Source organism: Phocoena sinus, chromosome 19, assembly GCF_008692025.1.
Source record: "Phocoena sinus isolate mPhoSin1 chromosome 19, mPhoSin1.pri, whole genome shotgun sequence".
NCBI lineage: Eukaryota > Metazoa > Chordata > Mammalia > Artiodactyla > Phocoenidae > Phocoena > Phocoena sinus.
In genome coordinates this window covers 8,224,356-8,242,293 of record NC_045781.1, presented here as the reverse complement: position 1 = coordinate 8,242,293, position 17,938 = coordinate 8,224,356, and the positions used below count along the sequence as shown (strand labels likewise).

Genomic DNA, 17,938 nt, shown 5'->3' with positions numbered 1-17,938 from the left:
AGATGGGGAGGGGCGTGATTGGTGTGTGGGGCGGATCTGGAGCTTCGGGTTGTGAGCTTAGACCTCAGGACACAAAGTATGGAGGAGGCACGTCCCGTGAGGGGGCGTGGTTAGGGTGACTGGGTGGGGCCAGAATTCTGGTGTATGAGACGGAGGATGTTAGGATGTGGGATGGAACCACGAGAGCAGGTTTAGATGGGAATCCCTTATGCCGGTGTGGGGCGCAGACAGCGGCGGAGGGCGTGGTTTAGAATGGGGTGCGCAAACTAGTGGAGAAAGGAGGTGGAGCCTGGGCCGAAGATGGGTGAGGGTAAGGGGAGAAGAGGGTGGGATCGAAAGTTGGGGTAGAGTTTAGCTTGGAGAAACGCAAGTTACAACTGGGGCGGCACTGCGGCTAAGGAAGGGCGGGACTTAAAAGGCCTGAGCTTGGCAAGGGAGTGGTGGACCTAGATGCCTGGAAGGAGTCCGAGTTCCGAAAGGGGACAGGGTTAGGGCGCAGGGAGGAGGACAGAAAAGGGAGAGCGGAGCTAAGCGCCGGTAAAGGTATAACATCTGCCTGGCCAGCCTGGCGGGTGTCGGCTGAGCCGAGACTTAACGTTTGAGAAAAATCGAGGTATTGCGTGCTTGGGGCGGGCCCAGAGCCAGGTGGGGGCGGGGTCAGAACGCTGTGGTTAAGCCTTAGGTTGATGATGGTTGGCCGGAGGCTGAGGAGGGGGCGGGCTTACAACGTGGAGGGAGCCCACCCGCGCGGGGGCGTGACCACGCTGGCGTGGGCGGGGTTGGACGAGGGAGTGTTAGAGCGCAAAGGCGGTCCTCGGAGGGGGCGGTCCCAAGGGGCGGGTCCTGTGTGGGCTGTGGCGCTGGGCCGAGTGGGCTGCGGGGATGCGGGGCACGAGCTGCGTGGGTGGCGGCGGCGAGAGCCCGGGTGGCGCGGGGCTGAGCGAAGGCCCGCGGGGCCGCTGGCTGCGCCTGGCTCCTGTCTGCGCCTACTTTCTCTGCGTGTCGTTGGCTGCCGTGCTGCTCGCTGTCTATTACGGTCTCATCTGGGTTCCCACGCGGCCCCCTGCGGCCCCGGCCGGCCCGCCGCCCAGCGCGCAGTCCTCTCCCTGCGGCGCCCGCGCGGGTGCTCTCCCTGCCTCGGTGCCCGCCGCTGCCTCAGTCTCTTGTCTCCTGGGAGCCCCTGGCGGGCCGCGACCCCACCTCGAGCTGCCGCACAGCCGCCGCCGCCGCCGCCACAGCGACCCCAGCCGCCGCCCGAGCCGCCAGACGCCGGGGGAGACGCCGGAGGCCGCGGGGGGCGAGGACCCGGGTAACCCTCCTTTTCACCCAAGATGGACCGCCGGCCCTCGAGAGCCCGGCGTCCTCGCCGCGGATGCGCCGTTCCCGGATTGGGGTCTGGCTCCCTCTTCATGACATCGTGTAGCGTCTCCGGAGCCGTCATCCTGAAGAATGGGGGGCGAAGAGGGGCTGGCTCTGGGCCTCGCCCCTCGCAGCTTCTCCACCGTCAGGCCGGTCCTCCACCATCTGGCCGACCGCATACTGATATTTGCCTCCTGACCCTCCCTCTTTAGGATTCTGAGTACAGTCTTCAGCCCGCCCCCCTTCTCCCTGAATCTCCGTATCCATCTTCCACCTGCAATAAACTCAGACCCAGCTGCCTCGTGCTGTGTTTGTCGTGTTGTCTACAGAGGTGCCGCCCCTCTCAAGTTTGTGAGGGCAAGTCCTTCCTGGCATCTGATCTTCGTTTCTCTCCCTAGGTGGGCTGTGTGGGTTCTCCCCTTCCCTTGGGGGGCCCTTTTCTTCTTCCATTGGTATCATGTATTTTCTGGGTTGGGGTGAGAAGAGGCTTGTCGGCAACAGGGTAGTTGAAGGTCAGGCAGTGTGAAGGACTTCGCAGTTTTTTGCATGCTTGGGGCAGACGTCAAGTTCCTCTGGAGGGGAGCAAAGGGTCCGGCCTCCTGTTACAGCACAGGAGATGAGAGATGGGATGATCTCAGCAAGAGCTGGGTTTCTGGGAGCTGTGATTCGTATAATTATAATGTCGGCGACAGAGGCTAAGTCACCTGGAGATGTAAGGGTGCTGCTGGGAGAGAATGAGGCCTTCTTCCTGGGATCTGAGAGATGAGCATGGACAGGGGTGGTGGTAGAGCTTCTCTGCCCCTCTGGAAATCACAGAGGAAGTTATCAAAGCATGCTGCTGCCTTTGAAGATTAGTGCAACCTCTCTGGTCTGCAATGCTGCTTGCAAACCAAGGTAGAGAAACTCCAGTCCTGCTAAAAGAGTCAGAGGTGGTCGAGTCCATTTTCCCATCCCGACTACTAAGGCCTAGCTCTGGGCAGGGCGTTGGACCCTACAAGCAGGAAGTGGTTTCCTGTCCAACTACCTCCCTTGAACTGGAGACTTCCCCAGGATGGTGAAGCTGAGCCTCTTTCCTAGACTGGGACATCTGTGGATATGTACCTGGCTAGGAATGTCAGTCCGTTTACCTCCTCTGCTTCCTCTACCCCTCCAGCACCATTTCCCAGAGGGTGTCTCCAGAGTGAATGGAACTCAGGCAGCCAGCACCTTTTTCCAGTTAGCGTAGATGGTGGTTAGGGGCACTCACCTTGGGCCAAGACACCCAGTTTCAAATCCTAGCTCTTCCTGTCACTAGCTGTGTGACTTTGGGCCGGTAACTCAGCCTCTTTGGTCCTGTAAAATGAAGATGATCATAGTATTTATCTCATGAAGTTTTCTCTGCGGATTAAAGAAGCTGGTGACTTGAAGCCCACAGAACAGTATATGTTCTTTCTCTCCACCCACCTCTGTCCCTTGGGGTTTTAAAAACCACAGCTTGGATCTCAAGGAATATCCAGTCAGCCCAGAGCCCTGGACACCAGCCAATGGTGAGTTAGAGGGAGGGACTCCATCTCTGTTCCCACTGGCCCCCTTCTCTCTAGTTCTCAACTCACTTCTCCCAACCTGTTTTCCTGCTCTCTTGGTTTCTCGTCTGTGTGTCTCCCTCACCGCTGTCTCCTCTTCCCCTTTTCTCTCTGTCTCTCAATCTTTGTGTGTCTCTGTCTCTCTGTCTGATGTCTGTCAATATTATCTCTGTTTCTATCCCTGACTCTGTTCTGACTCGCTCGCCTCAGCTCTCTCTATTTCATCCCGCTTCCTCACTTTTCTCCCCCCCATCTTGATCCAACCCCCCCCTCTCATTTTTCCCCTAGTTCAGCCTCCCTCACTCCCCTGTCTCCTCACCCCCCTCTTTTGTGTGTTTCTCTTCCCTTCTCTCTTCCTGTTTTTCGCAGGCTCTCTTTTGGTCGCTGTCTCTTGATCTTTCATTTAACAAATATTTATGCAGCACTTACTATGTGCCAGGCCTTATTTTAAGCACTGGGGACACAGCAGGGAACAAAACAGGCAGAAATTTCTGCTCTCAATGGAGCTGACATATCAGTGAAGAGACAGACAAGAAATATAGATGAATAACTTAAGTATATGTTATTACTATCAGGTAGTAATAAGCACAAAGGAGAAAAATAATCAGGACATAGGGGATAGGGAGTGATGAAGTTGCTGGTTACTGGCTAGAAGCCTAAGAGAAGTGAGGGCAGGACATGCAGATCTTGGGAGAAGAGTGCTCCAGGAATCAGGAACAGCAAGTGCAAAGGCCCTGAGGCTGAAGGTGCTTGGCTTGTTCAAGGAACAGCAAAGAGGTCAGTGTGGCTGGAGCAGAGTGAATGAGAGGGAGGGCAGGAGAAGGTTGGGGGAGAGAGAATGGGGGTAATTTGTGCAGGGCCCCATGGGACAGGGTGAGGACTTTTACTTTGATTGAGGTGGGGAAGTGGGAGGCTTCTGAGCCTGACATAGGTGTTAACAGGACCCTCCGACTGCCACGTGGGGAATGAACTGCAGGGAACGGGGGTGCAAGCTGGGAGCCCAGTAGGGAGACTACAGCCGTGATTCAGGTGACGGATTATAGCGGCTAGACCAGGGTGGTGATGGAGAGGCAAGGAGAGGTGGGTGGTCAAATTTGTGTGTATGAAATACCCATGGCATATAAGTTACTATTTTAATCATTCTGAAGTGGACAGTCACCACCATCCATCAGTCTGACAGCTGTGAAAGGAGAGAGGGAAAGAAGGACTGGGTCAGAGGAGCCTTTGGCTGTACGTCTGTGGGGTGGGGGTGGGGTGTGTGTGTCTATGGGGCGGTCTTTGAGCAAAGGTTGCCCATCAGAGGACTCCTGGGTGGGGCTGCAGTGGGCTGGCACTAGTACCCACTGTGTTCTCTCATTGGGAGCTGCCCAAGGGAGGCGCGGCCTTGGCACCAATGAGGTGGGGCTGTCAGACAGCTGTACTGTCAGCAGCAGGATCTCTTAAAGGGAGATCTGAGCAGCGCCATTCCATGGCCACCACAGGGATCTGTTTCTAGTTCTTTCTGGCCTCATCCCCAAGCGGCTTCACCTGGTGCCCACAGATCCAGGAACCTGTGAGCTCCTCATTCCCATCCTAAAGAGAGAAGGAGGCCTAGTTCCCTACTGATGAGCCAAAAGGCTTGTCTTCAGTCTGATTGGATCAGCTTGGGTCACATGACAACCCCGGAACCAATGCCTGTGCCGGGAGGGTTAGACCAATCAGGACCTACTGCTGGATCTGGCCAAAGCCGGCAGACTTGACAAATCCTCAGCCAAACTGCAAGGACTGGGGCTACCAGGAGGGGGCGCTAAAGAGTCGCAGTGCTCCAGGATCCTGCCGTCCTCCCCCACGTCCAAGTTGAAGTCGAAAATTTACAACAATCAGAGCAGGAGTATGGGTAGATGACGTGTGAAAGGCCTGCCGATAGAATCCCCTATCCCTTATCCGTAATTCCGAATTCCAAAAAGCTCTGACAAACAAAAAAAGAGTTTCTTCAGGGGGTCATTTTGGCCCAGTCTCACATGGCGGCAAGTCAGCTAATATGCGTTCTTAACACTATTTATCTCCGTCGGTGTGAATTTTCACACATTTTGCTGCAAATATATTAACATGTCTGATGGAGCAGGGTCTGCTTCAATCCCCTGGGAGCGTTACATAATATATGGCATTCGCTCAGAATTACCTTTCTAAAATTGGAACAGTTCTGAGTTCTGAAACGCATCTGTCCCCAAAGACTTCAGCTAAGGGATTGTGGACCTCTAATTGGGCACGCTGCCAAACCTAGATTCATCTTAATTATTTGTTCAACATTTATTTAATGGCTTTGGGAAGAAACTCATTTTCCATTACGATCTTTTTTTAAAAATAGAGAATGACGTTCATTTACTAAATCCGTTTTGTTAACGATATGCTATTTTAGTGTGTGTGTGTGTCTGTGCATGGGAAAGTGTGTCTGTGTATGACTGTGTGAGTGTGTCCATGTGTGAAGCTGTGTCTGTATGTGTGTGAAAGTATTTCTGTGTGTGTACATATGGGGGTCTGTGGAGAGATGGTGCGTGTGAGTGTGTGTTTGATCTTGTCTGCGTGTCTGTGACTGTGTGTGTTTGTGAGCATCTAGTTATGTCTGTATGTAATTTTGTGTGTGTGCGTGTGACCGTGGATCTCCGTGTGAATGTCTGTGTGTATGTGTGTGAATGTGCAGGAGAGGAGACATGGTGCACGGTTTAAAGTTAATATGCTGAAATAAAATCCTCATTTCTCGCGACCATCTCTGCTTCTGTCTTAGAATTTCAGCGAACTCCACAAAATGACTCAAATTTTGCGCTGTCAAGCAATACCTTGTACTTCCACTAGAGGTCGCCTGTCCACCTGGACCAGAAGAAACTAATTCCTGGGAGTTTGTAGATCCTTGCAGAGAAGTGCCAGGGACAGCTAGCTCAGGCTTGCCTCAGCTGCACATAGAGCAGCAGTTCTCAAACTTACTGGTCTCAGGATTCTTTTACACCCTTAAAAATTCTTGAGAACCCAAAGAGTTTTTTTGTATGTGTGTTATATTTATCGATATTTAAGCATTAAGGGGCTTCCCTGGTGGTCCAGTGCGTAAGACTCTGCACTCCCAATGCAGGGGGCCAGGGTCCGATCCCTGGTCGGGGAACTAGAGCCTGCATGCGTGCTGCAACTAAAAGCCCGCATGCCTCAATGAAGATCCCGCATGTCGCAACTAAGACCTGACACAGCCTAAATAAATATTTTAAAAATATATATTTAAGTATTAAGATTGAGAAGTTAAAAATTATTTAGTAAGTCATTTAAAAATAACCATGATAAATCCATTGCGTTTCTGCAACGGTTGTATTGTGGTAAAATGTACATAACATAAAATTTACCATTTTAACCATTTTTAAGTATACAGTTGAGGGCTTCCCTGGTGGCACAGTGGTTAAGAATCCGCCTGCCAATGCAGGGGATATGGGTTCGAGTCCTGGTCCAGGAAGATCCCACATGCCCTGGAGCAACTAAGCCTGTGAGCCACAACTACTGAGCCCACATGCTGCAACTACTGAAGCCCGCGCGCCTAGAGCCCGTGCTCCACAACAAGAGAAACCACTGCAATGAGAAGCCCGCGCACCGCAATGAAGAGTAGCCCCCGCTCACTGCAACTAGAGAAAGCCCACATGCAGCAACGAAGACCCAACGCAACCAAAAATAAATAAATAAAATAAATAAATTTTTTTAAATGTATACAGTTCAGAGGCATTACGTAAATTCACATTGTTGTGCAAGCATTATGACCACTCATTTCCAGCATTTCTTTTTATCTTCCCAAACTGAAACTCTACTCACTAAACAATAATTCCTCATCACCCCCACACCAGGTAATCTCTATTCTACTTTAGGTCTCTATGAATTTGCCTATTCTATGTACCTCATGTAAATGGAATCATACAGCATCTGTGCTTTTGTGCCTGTCTCATTTCACTTAGCATCATGTTTTCAAAGTGTATTCATGTTGTAGCATGTGTCAGAATTTCCTTCCTTTTTAAGATTGAGTAATATTTCATTGCACACAGATACCCCATTTTGTTTATTCATGTGTTGATGGACATTTTGAAATATTGCATTTAAACATAAATAACATTTTAAATGAGAAATGCTATATTTTCCAAAATAAAAAAATTTAATGAGAAGAATGGCATTATTTTACATTTCTGAGAATAAGTAATGTCCAGTTCAAGAGAAGACAACTGGATTTTCAGAGTTGCTTTTTCGCTTGATCTGTTGCAATACCACAAGTCATCTGGCCTCTGGAAAATTCTGGGTGAAGTCCAGCCAAGTCATGGGAAATCCTGAGAGTGGGCTTTTCCAGCCTGTTAACCATCAACCGCACTACCCTGAAACTTATGTGGTTGTAAAACCGTCTTTAGCCTTCCATGTCATCTGCATTTAACATTCGGTCTGGGTACAATTACTTATGATTTTGCCAGTGTCATCTTGCTATGTGGTCCATGGATCACAAATAAAATAAAAATAATCTGGTGGTCATACAGTCACACTGCAACTATGTAATGATGATGAGTCTGTGGATATACTGCTGGTAATGTATCAATTCACTATAGTTGGGTAACAAACAATCAAAACCTGTGTGTGATGTACACATATTGTAACCAAAAGTGTGGTCCAGCTGCTCACAGCTCAAAAGCCAATAAAGAGGCAAGGTTGGTGGCAAGGAAAGTTTTCTTTACTTTGGTTGCCGGCAACCAGTGGTGGGGCGGGGAGGGTGGACACATGTTCAAAGGCTGACTTCCTCCCCCCGCCGCCCCGACAATCAGAGGGCAAGTGCTTTTATAGACGGAGGGAGGGGGCTCCATGCAGAAACAACACAATCAGCTCTGACAGTCGTCTTGAAATTGGTCATTGGTGGTCTGACCAGCATCATCTTGATTGTTAAGTACGGTTAATCTTCAGTGCCAGGGTCGGTTTGTTCCCATTTCCTTGAGGCCAGTTCTCAGAATTGTGGCAGCTTATGTCATGGCTACACTCTGTCATCATGTAGTTAACTTCTTCCACTGGCTGGGGTTTTCAGTATCAGACAGCTCACAGGATAGGCTCGGAACATTATCTATAGCCCTTGAGAAGGAACTAAAGGTCCTTGACTATGTTTAATGACTAAACTAGTATTATTATTTAGTCTTGTTGGACTGATTTCCTCTGTTTCTTCATTTTCTCACTTCTCCGATTAAAATTATTCCTTGGCTAACATTTTTCCACAGACGAAAGGCAGGTGGAGGACATGCAGAGGGGGAGGGACCTTAGGGTCTTGCTCCGTTTCAATATGAACATTTATTTAGCTCATGCTGAGAGTCACCTAGCTGACTGTGGCTGGATAGCTCTACTCATCTTGGCTGGGCCATCCCATATGTCTGAGGTCGTCTGGGGCATGATTTTTTTTTTTTTGGGGGGGGGCGTGATTGATTGGGGCTGGGCATGGCGGGCTGCCTCGCTGATCTTGACTGGGCTGCCTCAGGTGTTTGTGGATGGGCTGATCTTGGCTGGCCTTGGCTGGTGCATTCAATGCTTGGGACCAGCGGTCTATCCCAGGATGTCTCATGTTGATGGCAGAGGTGTGAACTTAACTATACAGGTACATGTCAAGCCTCTGTTTGTGTTCTATCATACTATTGGCCAAACAAGTCACATGGCCAAGCCCAATATAAAGGGATGGAAGTATTATACCTTCCTTCCAAGGAGATGAGGTGGATGGAGTGAAGACTTCTGAAGAGTAATCCAATCTGCTACAGGTGGTCATGTCCCAGCCTAGGCCACCATGGCGGGGGGGAGGAGGGGGGTGGGGAAAGGGCCTGGACGTTGTGTTCAAACCTGAACCTGAGAACCAAAGTATGAGCATCCAGTAAGGGCGATACGAATGGCATGGATATTAATATTTTGCCTCAGAGTGGTTAAATAGTAATTTGCAGAGCAGTGAGTGTGTGTGTTGGGGGGATGAGTGGGTGGGAAGATGAAAATCCAGGCCATCTGACTCTGAACTGTTTCATTTCACTGTTTATTTTGCTTCTTAGCCCAAACCATATGGAGAGCCCACGTGCAGACACTCTGGTTTAAAATCCTGGCTGTGCTCCCACTTGACAGCCAGAATCAACTGTCAGTCATGTGAGTAAGCCCCCTGGGACATCCAGCCAGCCAAGCCTTCAGACGAGTACAGCCCCAGCCAGCATCCGACTGGCCAAGGGAAAATTAAAAATATGGTCAAGCGTGGACTAGTTCTTAGAATTTGCAGGCTGAAGTGGTACATATTCCTTCTTCTCATGTTTCACTGGGCAGGGAAAGTCACACGGCCCCGCCAAACCTCCAATAGGTGGAACCCTACCATGTGCCCAGGAGAGCCACAGTATTTGAGACCGTCTCTAAGGACTGTCACAAATGGGTTGTTTCCTGCTCTGAAACACGAGTCCCACATTCTGCAGATCCTCTGTGAAAGACACCATTTTTGACTAGAAATTGGGCTTGCTTTCTCTTTATAACAGAATAGAATCACCATTGCCCACTAGTGTCACAAGTAAAAAGTGGCCACAAATCTCCCCACTTACGCCCTTTGCATTTGACTTTGTAGCTCCTCCTTTCAAGGGGTAACATCAGTTTCCCCACTCCTTGAATTTGGGCTAGCCTTGACCAATAGAATGTGGCAGATGTGATGTTGTGTTAGTTCTGAGTCTAGGTCTTGAGAGTCTTTGTGTCTTCCGTTTCCTTCCTTGGAAAGTTTCCACTGCCATGGGAATAAGCCTGGGCTAACCTGCTGGAGGATGAGAGCCTGCACCAAGAAGACCACAGGCACCCATCCAACTCCCGGAAACAGGGCCACCTACCCAACCCACAGCTGACTTCAGATGCATGGGTTAGGTCATCCAAGACCAAAAGAACCATTCAGCTGACCCATGGATCTATGAGCAACAAGAAAAGTTATTGTTTTAAACCATTAATATTGGGAGATATTTGTTACATAGCTGTCTTTGTCCATTTGGGCTTCTGTAACAAATTACCATAGACTGGGTGGCTTAAACAACAAATATTTATTTCTTATAGTTCTGGAAGCTGGGAAGTCCAGGTTCAAGATGCCAACAGATTCTGTGTCTGGTGAGAGATCACTCCCTGGTTTGTAGACAGTTGCCTTCTTGCTGTGTCCTCACATGGCAGAAAGAGTCAGAGAGCTCTCTGGGGTCTCTTTTATAAAGGCACTAATCCTATTCATGAGAGCTCCACTCTCATCACCTAATCACCCCAAAGGCCCTACCTCCTAATTCCATCACATTCGGGATTATGTTTCAACATACGAATTTTGGAGGGGACAAAAACATTCAGTCTGTAACAAGAGCCGTAGTTCACTGATACACCACGGGTTCTTCATTTCTTCTCTTAGTGTGACAATAAAGGTCTTGGAACATTTTAACACTTTGTCAGCCAGTCCTCTTTCAGAGCATTGCTCAGAGGATGAGAAATCTTTTTGTTGTCTGTCCCCACTGCCCAGGAAGCCTGGGGCTCAGGACTGTGGATGATTTCCACTTTCTGGCAGAGGATGGGAGCAATGATGGTAAACACCTAGGAAGTGCTTGGCACTGAGTTGGATAGGGAACAAGGAGAGAGTGTTTCTTGTTATCTATTCTGTTTTCTGATGTCCTAAAATTCCCACTTTACTGTGATAAAAATAATCAAAGTGTGGTTTTCGTCAAGAGAGAAGAGGCAGCTCTAATTCTGGCTGTCAAATTGATAGACAGAAACAGCAGATGTTGTAAGGAAATGGAGAAGAGGGAGAGACAGGAAAAATGAGACAAGGAAAGACCTGGGAGATGGATAATATGTGGGTTTGGGAAATGGAAATGGAGATTGAGATAGAGACCAAACGGAGATGAAGTCGCTGGAATTCTGAGAGGTGTAAACTGAGAAACACCTAGACAGGTGTGTTGGGGGTCTCCAAGACTACTCTCAGGTTTAGAGACTTACTAGAAGGGCTCGCAGAACTCAGAGAGGCTGTCATAATCATGTTTATGGTATATTACAGTAAAAGCCTAGAGATTAAAATCGGCAAAGGTAAAAGGTGCACAGGGCAGAATCCAGGAGAGACCAGGCACAAGCTTCCAGTGGTCTCTCCCAGTGGAGTCATAGGACAGTACCTATTTCTTTCCAGTACGTCATGTGATGACACACATGGAGTACTACCAATCAGGTAGCTCACCTGAGCCTCCGTGTCCAGGGTTTTCATTGGGGGTCAGTCACATAGGCATGAAGAACCCAGGGACCATTATTCTGTCTACCACACTGTACAATGGAAAGTTAGAAAGAAAAAGATATAAACTCCTGGTACCTGCAATGACATGATGAAACTCCAGAGCATTTTACTGAGTGAAAGAAGCCGGGTCAAAAAAAAAAAAATCTTCATACTGTACGTTTCCATCAGTATGAAGTTCTAGAAAATATAAAGTAATGTATAGTGACAGGAAGATCAGTGGTTTCCTGAAAATGAAAGTGGAGGGAGCGAGAGATAGATTACAAAAAGCCACAGAGAAATTTCTGGGTATTATGGAAATGTTAGTTAAATTGATTGTAGTGATGGTGTCACATACATATTTCTTTTTAAAAATAATTTCTTTATTTAATTTATTTATTTTTGGCGGCATTGTGTCTTTGTTGCTGCGTGCGGGCTTTCTCTAGTTGCGGTGAGTGGGCGCTACTCTTCATTGCGGTGCGCAGGCTTCTCGTTGCAGTGGCTTCTTTTGTTGCGGAGCACGGGCTCTAGGTTCGTGGGCTCGGTAGTTGTGGTGCACGGGCTTTGTTGCCCCGCGGCATGTGGGATCTTCCTGGACCAGGGCTCGAACCTATGTCCCCTGCGTTGGCAGGTGAATTCATAACCACTGCGCCACCAGGGAAGCCCCAGCACTTTGTATCTTAATCTGTTCAGCTTATTGTGAAATGCTTAGAACAGCCCCTGGTACCAGGCAATGGCTTGATGAGCGTTGGCTATTACTATTATTATTATTGCTGGTGGTGGTGTTTTCCGCCAGCGTTTGACAGGCCCTCTCCTTGATGCATCCTTCAGAGTTTTCCTCCCAGTCTCCCCGTGGTGCTTACTGCCACCTCCTGTGTCTCAAATTCCACAGTGCCGAAAGTTCTGGTGAGCCCGTCTAGCCAGGATCAGAAGCCTGTGTGGACCTGCTGCTGTTAATTCACATCCTGCCTCAGAAGCCACTGTGCCCACAGCTGAGAGCTTTGGCATGGATTGCTAACATCTGAATGGCTCTGGGCTTCCTGTGGCTGCTGGCAGGCTGGTGGCTGACCACAGCTATACCTCCTTGGGGTGTGGTGGCTGCAGCCCCCTACTCAGTCCTGCCCCTCCACATGGGGTCAGCTCTGAATTATCCTAGGGACTTGAGGTCACAAAACCACGAGTCTATATGCCACTTGGTCACAATCCTTTTCTGCTTTCCCTTTCCGTTGTGTAAATTTTAAGCCTCTCGGGGCTACTTTAAAAAAAAAACAACCTGGGACTTCCCTGGTGGTCCAGTGGGTAAGACTCCGTGCTCGCAACGCAGGGGGCCTGGGGTTCGATCCCTGATCGGGGAACTAGATCTCGCACGCGTGCTGCAAACTAAGAGTTCTCATGCCGTAACTAAGACCCGGCGCAGCCAAAATAATAAATGTTAAAAGAAAAAACCTTTCATTGAAATATAAGACACAGACAGAAAAGTTCACAAAACTTTTCTGTCTTCTTAAAGGGGCAGCTTAAGGAATTTTCACAGTTGAATGTCTCTGTGGGACCAACAACCTGATCAAGAAAAAGAATGTTTCTAGCCCCCAGATTCCTCTCTGCTCCAGTGCCCCTTACCATTTCTACCCCTCGAAAATAACCTCTATCCTGGATTATGACACCAAAGCCTGGTTTTGTCTGCTGTTGACCTCATGTAAACAGAATTATACAGTATGTACACATCAGTGTCTGGCTTCTTTCATGCAACAGAATCACTCTGAGATTCAGCCATGTTGTTTGTTGCATGTATTAGTTTTCTACTTTTCTTTTCTTTTCTTTTCTTTTGGCCACCCTGTGTGGCATGCAGGATCTTAGTTCCCTGACCAGGGATCGAATCCGCACGCCCTGCATTGGGAGCATGAAGTCTTAACCACTGGAATGCCAGGGAAGTCCCCTAGTTTTGTTTTATTTTTATTTATTTTTTTTTTGCGGTACGCGGGCCTCTCACTGCCGTGGCCTCTCCCGTTGCGGAGCACAGGCTCCGGACGCGCAGGCTCAGCGGCCATGGCTCACGGGCCCAGCCGCTCCGCGGCATGTGAGATCTTCCCGGACCGGGGCACGAACCCGTGTCCCCTGCATCGGCAGGCGGACTCCCAACCACTGCGCCACCAGGGAAGCCCTTTTCCTAGGTTTTTTAAATATTAGTTTTTGTATTCTTCTCTGCTGCTATATAGTATTCCGTTGTATGAATGTACAATGTATTTATCCATTCTACAGCTGATTGGATACTTTTAGATTGGATTCCAGTTGTTGGTTATTATGAATAAAGCTTCTATGAACACTCTAGTACATTATTTTGCTGGACACATGTTGGGTTCTCTATCAGGTAAATACCTAGTAGTGGGATTGCTGGGTCATAGGTTAGGTGTGTATTTAGTTTCAGTAGATGCCATGTTTCTTAAATTAAAGCAGCCCTTCCTGATGCTGATCTGACTTCTGTCCTCTGGATGTATTTTCCCATTTGCCCACTGGAATAGAGTTTTAACAGGACACAGGAACATCCAGCTCAAGACCAGGTTTTTCAGCCTCCCTTGCAGTGGTCAGGTGACCATGTTTCAGGCAATGGGCTGTGAATGGGAGGCCAAGGGTACCACTTCTGAGTCTCATCCTTAGAAGGTTTGGGCATCTGTGCCCCATCCTCTTTTTTCCCTTCCTGCTCAGATGAGGTGAGAGCCAGCACAGCCACCTTAGACCCCACAGTGGAAGCCATGAGTTACACTGGTTTGTGAGAGAGAAATGAACTTAAGGGGAATAGTCAGAGATGGGTCCCCTGGTCAAATTGTGTGTGTGCCCTGGCATGAAGCGCTGTCTGGAAAGGGCACCTCTTTATACTTCACAAAGGTTTTGGCTGGGCTAATGGTGGCTCCAGAAGAGCGCTATCCTATAGAAATATATATTTTAAATTTATTTATTTTATTTATTTATTTTTGGCTGTGTTGGGTCTTCGTTGCTGTGCTTCAGCTTTCTGTACTTGCGGCGAGCGGGGGCTACTCTTCGTTGCGGTGCGCGGGCTTCTCATGGCAGTGGCTTCTCTTTGTTGCAGAGCACGGGTTCTACGCGTGCAGGCTTCAGTAGTTGTGGTGCGCGGGCTCAGTAGTCGTGGCTCACGGTCTCTAGAGTGCAGGCTCAGTAGATGTGGCGCACGGGCTTAGGTGATCCGCGGCATGTGGGATCTTCCTGGACTAGGGATCGAACCCATTTCCCCTTCATTGGCAGGCGGATTCTTAACCACTGCGCCACCAGGGAAGTCCCTATCCTATAGAAATATAACGTAAGCCATAAATGCAAGCCTCATAGGTAATGTTAATTTTTCAAGTGGCTGTGTTAGAAAAGAAACAAATGAAATAATAACATTTAATAATATAATTGTACTTTAGATTAATATCAACAATATAAACATATATTAATATATTATAGTCATAGTAAGATGTTAATATTATGTAGTTATATTGTAACATATAATGATGTTTTAAAATTTTTTTAATTATTTAAAAAATTTTTATTGGGGCTTCCCTGGTGGCGCAGTGGTTGAGAGTCCGCCTGACGATGCAGGGGACACGGGTTCGTGCCTCGGTCCGGGAAGATCCCACATGCTGTGGAGCGGCTGGCCCGTGAGCCATGGCCGCTGACCCTGCACGTCCGGAGCCTGTGCTCCGCAACGGGAGAGGCCACAGCAGTGAGAGGTCTGCGTACCGCAAAAAAAAAAAAAAAAAAAGATATTGGAGTGTAGTTGATTTACAATGTTGTGTTAGTTTCAGGTGTACAGCAAAGTGAATCAGTTATACATATACATCTATCCACTATTTTTTAGATTCTTTTCCCATATAGGTCATTACAGAGTACTGAGTAGAGTTCCCTGTGCTGTACAGTAAGTTCCCATTAGTTATCTATTTTATATAATGATCTTTAATATGTAACAATAACAATAATATATAGTTGACCCTTGAACAACATGGCTTTGAACTGGGCAGATCCACTTACATGCAGGTTTTTTCCCAATAGATATAGTACCTGTACTTTCATTTTACAGATTTTTAAATTAACTAAGTGTGTGGAAAAGTTTGTGTTCGATTAGAGATCACAATATGTGGAATCAAAAGAACTAGAGTTTGAGTCCTGATTCTATCCAAACTGTTTCCACTTCCTGCCCTTGGGTGAGTCATTTATCAATTCCTTTTTGTTTTTGAGGCAGAGAGAGCAGTACTAGGATTTTCGACCACATGGGGGTCAGTGCCCCTAACCTCCTCGGGCGTCAACTGTAATTAATAATATATTATACTTAACACAATTTCTCCAAAATTTTATTATTTGAACATGTAATACAATATAAAAATTGTTGAGATGTTTTACAATCTTTTTTTTTTTTTCCAGTAAGTCTTGGAAATCTGGTGTGTGTGTTATACTCAGGGAGGGCACATCTCAAGTTGGACTCACCACATTTCAGTTACTCAGTAGCTGCATGTGGCTGGTGCTGCTGTATTGAGCCGCCCAGGTCGGGTCTTGAGGAAGAGGATGAAGAGACACCAGCATAAATGTTGCTAATACTGAGAACGATGTATGTACCCCCTCTGCCCTGCAAGTCCATTTCTAGAGAGTTATCTGCAATGAGTCCTCGTACACAGGCACCAGGATGTATGTGCAAGGGTGCTTATTGTGATATGGACAAAAATATTGGAAACAACCTAAAGTTCCACCAACATGGAAGTGATCAAATAAACAGGTTTCAAACTAACAGTGGACTTACAATGCTGTTACAAAAACACGAGGTGCTTAAATGTACTTACAAAAACATTGTTCTGAAAAAATAGTGAGAAAAACACATTACTGGAACAATTGATGAAATGTGAATGAAGATGGTGCCTTATATAAGGTGTTGTATCACATTTCCTTTCTGCTTTTACTATCCCAGCCACTTCCCTTTAAATTTGAAATTACATCAACATAAAAAGTTATAAGAATTATTCTGAGAGGCAGTTCATAACTTCGCTAAAGGTCCAGGGCATAGAAAATGTTAAGAACTCAAGATTTGAAGGCAATGCACAACTTTGGTCCAAAAATCTTAAAAAAATCAAGCGGGTGTGACCTTGCCTCCTGAGTCTCCCACAGCTCAGGGACCCTCTTTTTTAATTTTTTTAATTAATTAAGTTTTGGCTGCATTGGGTCTTCGTTGCTGCGTCCCGGTTTTCTCTACTTGGGGGTGAGCAGGGGCTATTCTTTGTTGTGGTTCGTGGGCTTCTCGTTGCGGTGGCTTATCTTTGTTGCGAAGCACAGGCTCTAGGCGCGTGGGCTCAGTAGTTGTGGCGCTCAGGCTTAGTCACTCCGCGGCATGTGGGATCTTCCCGGACCACGGCTGGAACCTGTGTGCCCTGCATTGGCAGGCGGATTCTTAACCACTGCGCTACCAGGGAAGTGCCTCAGACGCCCTCTTGAGGTCAGGGTTGGTATAACAACCACGCATTCCTACCAGCACCAAATCGCCACAACTAGACCTTCAAAATCCTCCCCGAGTCACGTCCACAACACATGGCTTCATTTAGTAGAACAGAAACTTGCCGAACATCGTGCACTCACATATCCATTCCCAAACACAAACACCACATTTGTAAAAGTCTGGGTGAATACACTCCAAACTGCTAATAGGAGTTTCAGAAGGTCAGCAGTCAGGGGATTTTTCAATGCTTTTTTTGGGGGGTGGGGATGAGGAGGGCATTTCTGGATTGTTCAAATGTTTACAAGGTGCATGGATCATCTTTGCAATAAAAAGAAAGCTAGATCTTCACAAACTGAAGCTTGCTGGAGAAAAATACTATTTGTGGAGGAATGATGTGGGTGGTCTACAGGAGAGTTACAGACAAGCATGGGAAAAATGAACCTGTTTCTGCACCTGTCGTAATAATCATGCTCATTGTGGTAGACTGAAGAATGGTTCCCAGTGATGTCTGCATCCTAATTCCTGGAACCCAGGGCGTGACTTTATATAGGAAAAAGGACTTTGCAGGTAAATTAAGGATCTTGAAATGGGAGATTATCCTGGATTATCTAGGGGGTCCTTAAATGTAATCACAAGGGTCCTTAAATGAGGGAGGCAGAGGGAGATTTGAGACACACAGTAGGAGGGAAGGAGATGTGACCGTAGAGGCAGAGATTGGAGTGATGTGGCCACAAGCCAAGGAATGCTGGCGGAGACCAGAACTGGAAGAGGCAGGAACAGATTCTGCTCTGGAGCCTATAGAGGAAGTGTGGCCTTGGCGACCTTTTGACTTCGGATTTCTGGCCTCTAGAACTGTGAAAGGATACATTTTTGTTGTTTTAAGCTACTCAGTTTATGGCGATTTGTTACAGCAGCAATAAGAAACTAAATCAGGTAGAATCCTTCCCTGCCCCAGACTCCAGCGTGTTTCCACAAGAACCCAGAATGGGGCTGGAAAGGATGGTGGTGGCTCTGGGTGTGTGTGTGCCAACTTCAAAACTCTAGGGAGGAAGATGGAACAGTCCCCAAGTGCTGGGTCACCTTCACAGACCTGCTTTGCCTCTCTGGGCCTCAATGGAACCTGGTTGGGAGGCTGGGTCTCACAATCCCTGTTTCCCAGGTTTAAGCCAGTTGGACCCCTGAGATTTTCCACTGCTACCTGGGGCCATAGAAGGAAAGGGGGATGTCATCTCAAATGGGGCAAACCAAGGCCTGGAGAGGGGCTGAGCGTAGATGGGGTGGGGGGTCTCTTTC

General features: G+C 47.8%; 1 protein-coding gene across 1 annotated transcript; it reads left to right on the top strand.

Moving 5' to 3' along the window:
- Nucleotides 1-22: 22 nt before the first annotated feature.
- INAFM1 (InaF motif containing 1) lies at nucleotides 23-1,659 on the top strand. Its single transcript, XM_032613994.1, has one exon. The coding sequence runs from the start codon at nucleotides 883-885 to the stop codon at nucleotides 1,411-1,413; it is 531 nt and encodes a 176-aa protein (XP_032469885.1). The 5' UTR covers nucleotides 23-882; the 3' UTR covers nucleotides 1,414-1,659.
- Nucleotides 1,660-17,938: the final 16,279 nt, after the last annotated feature.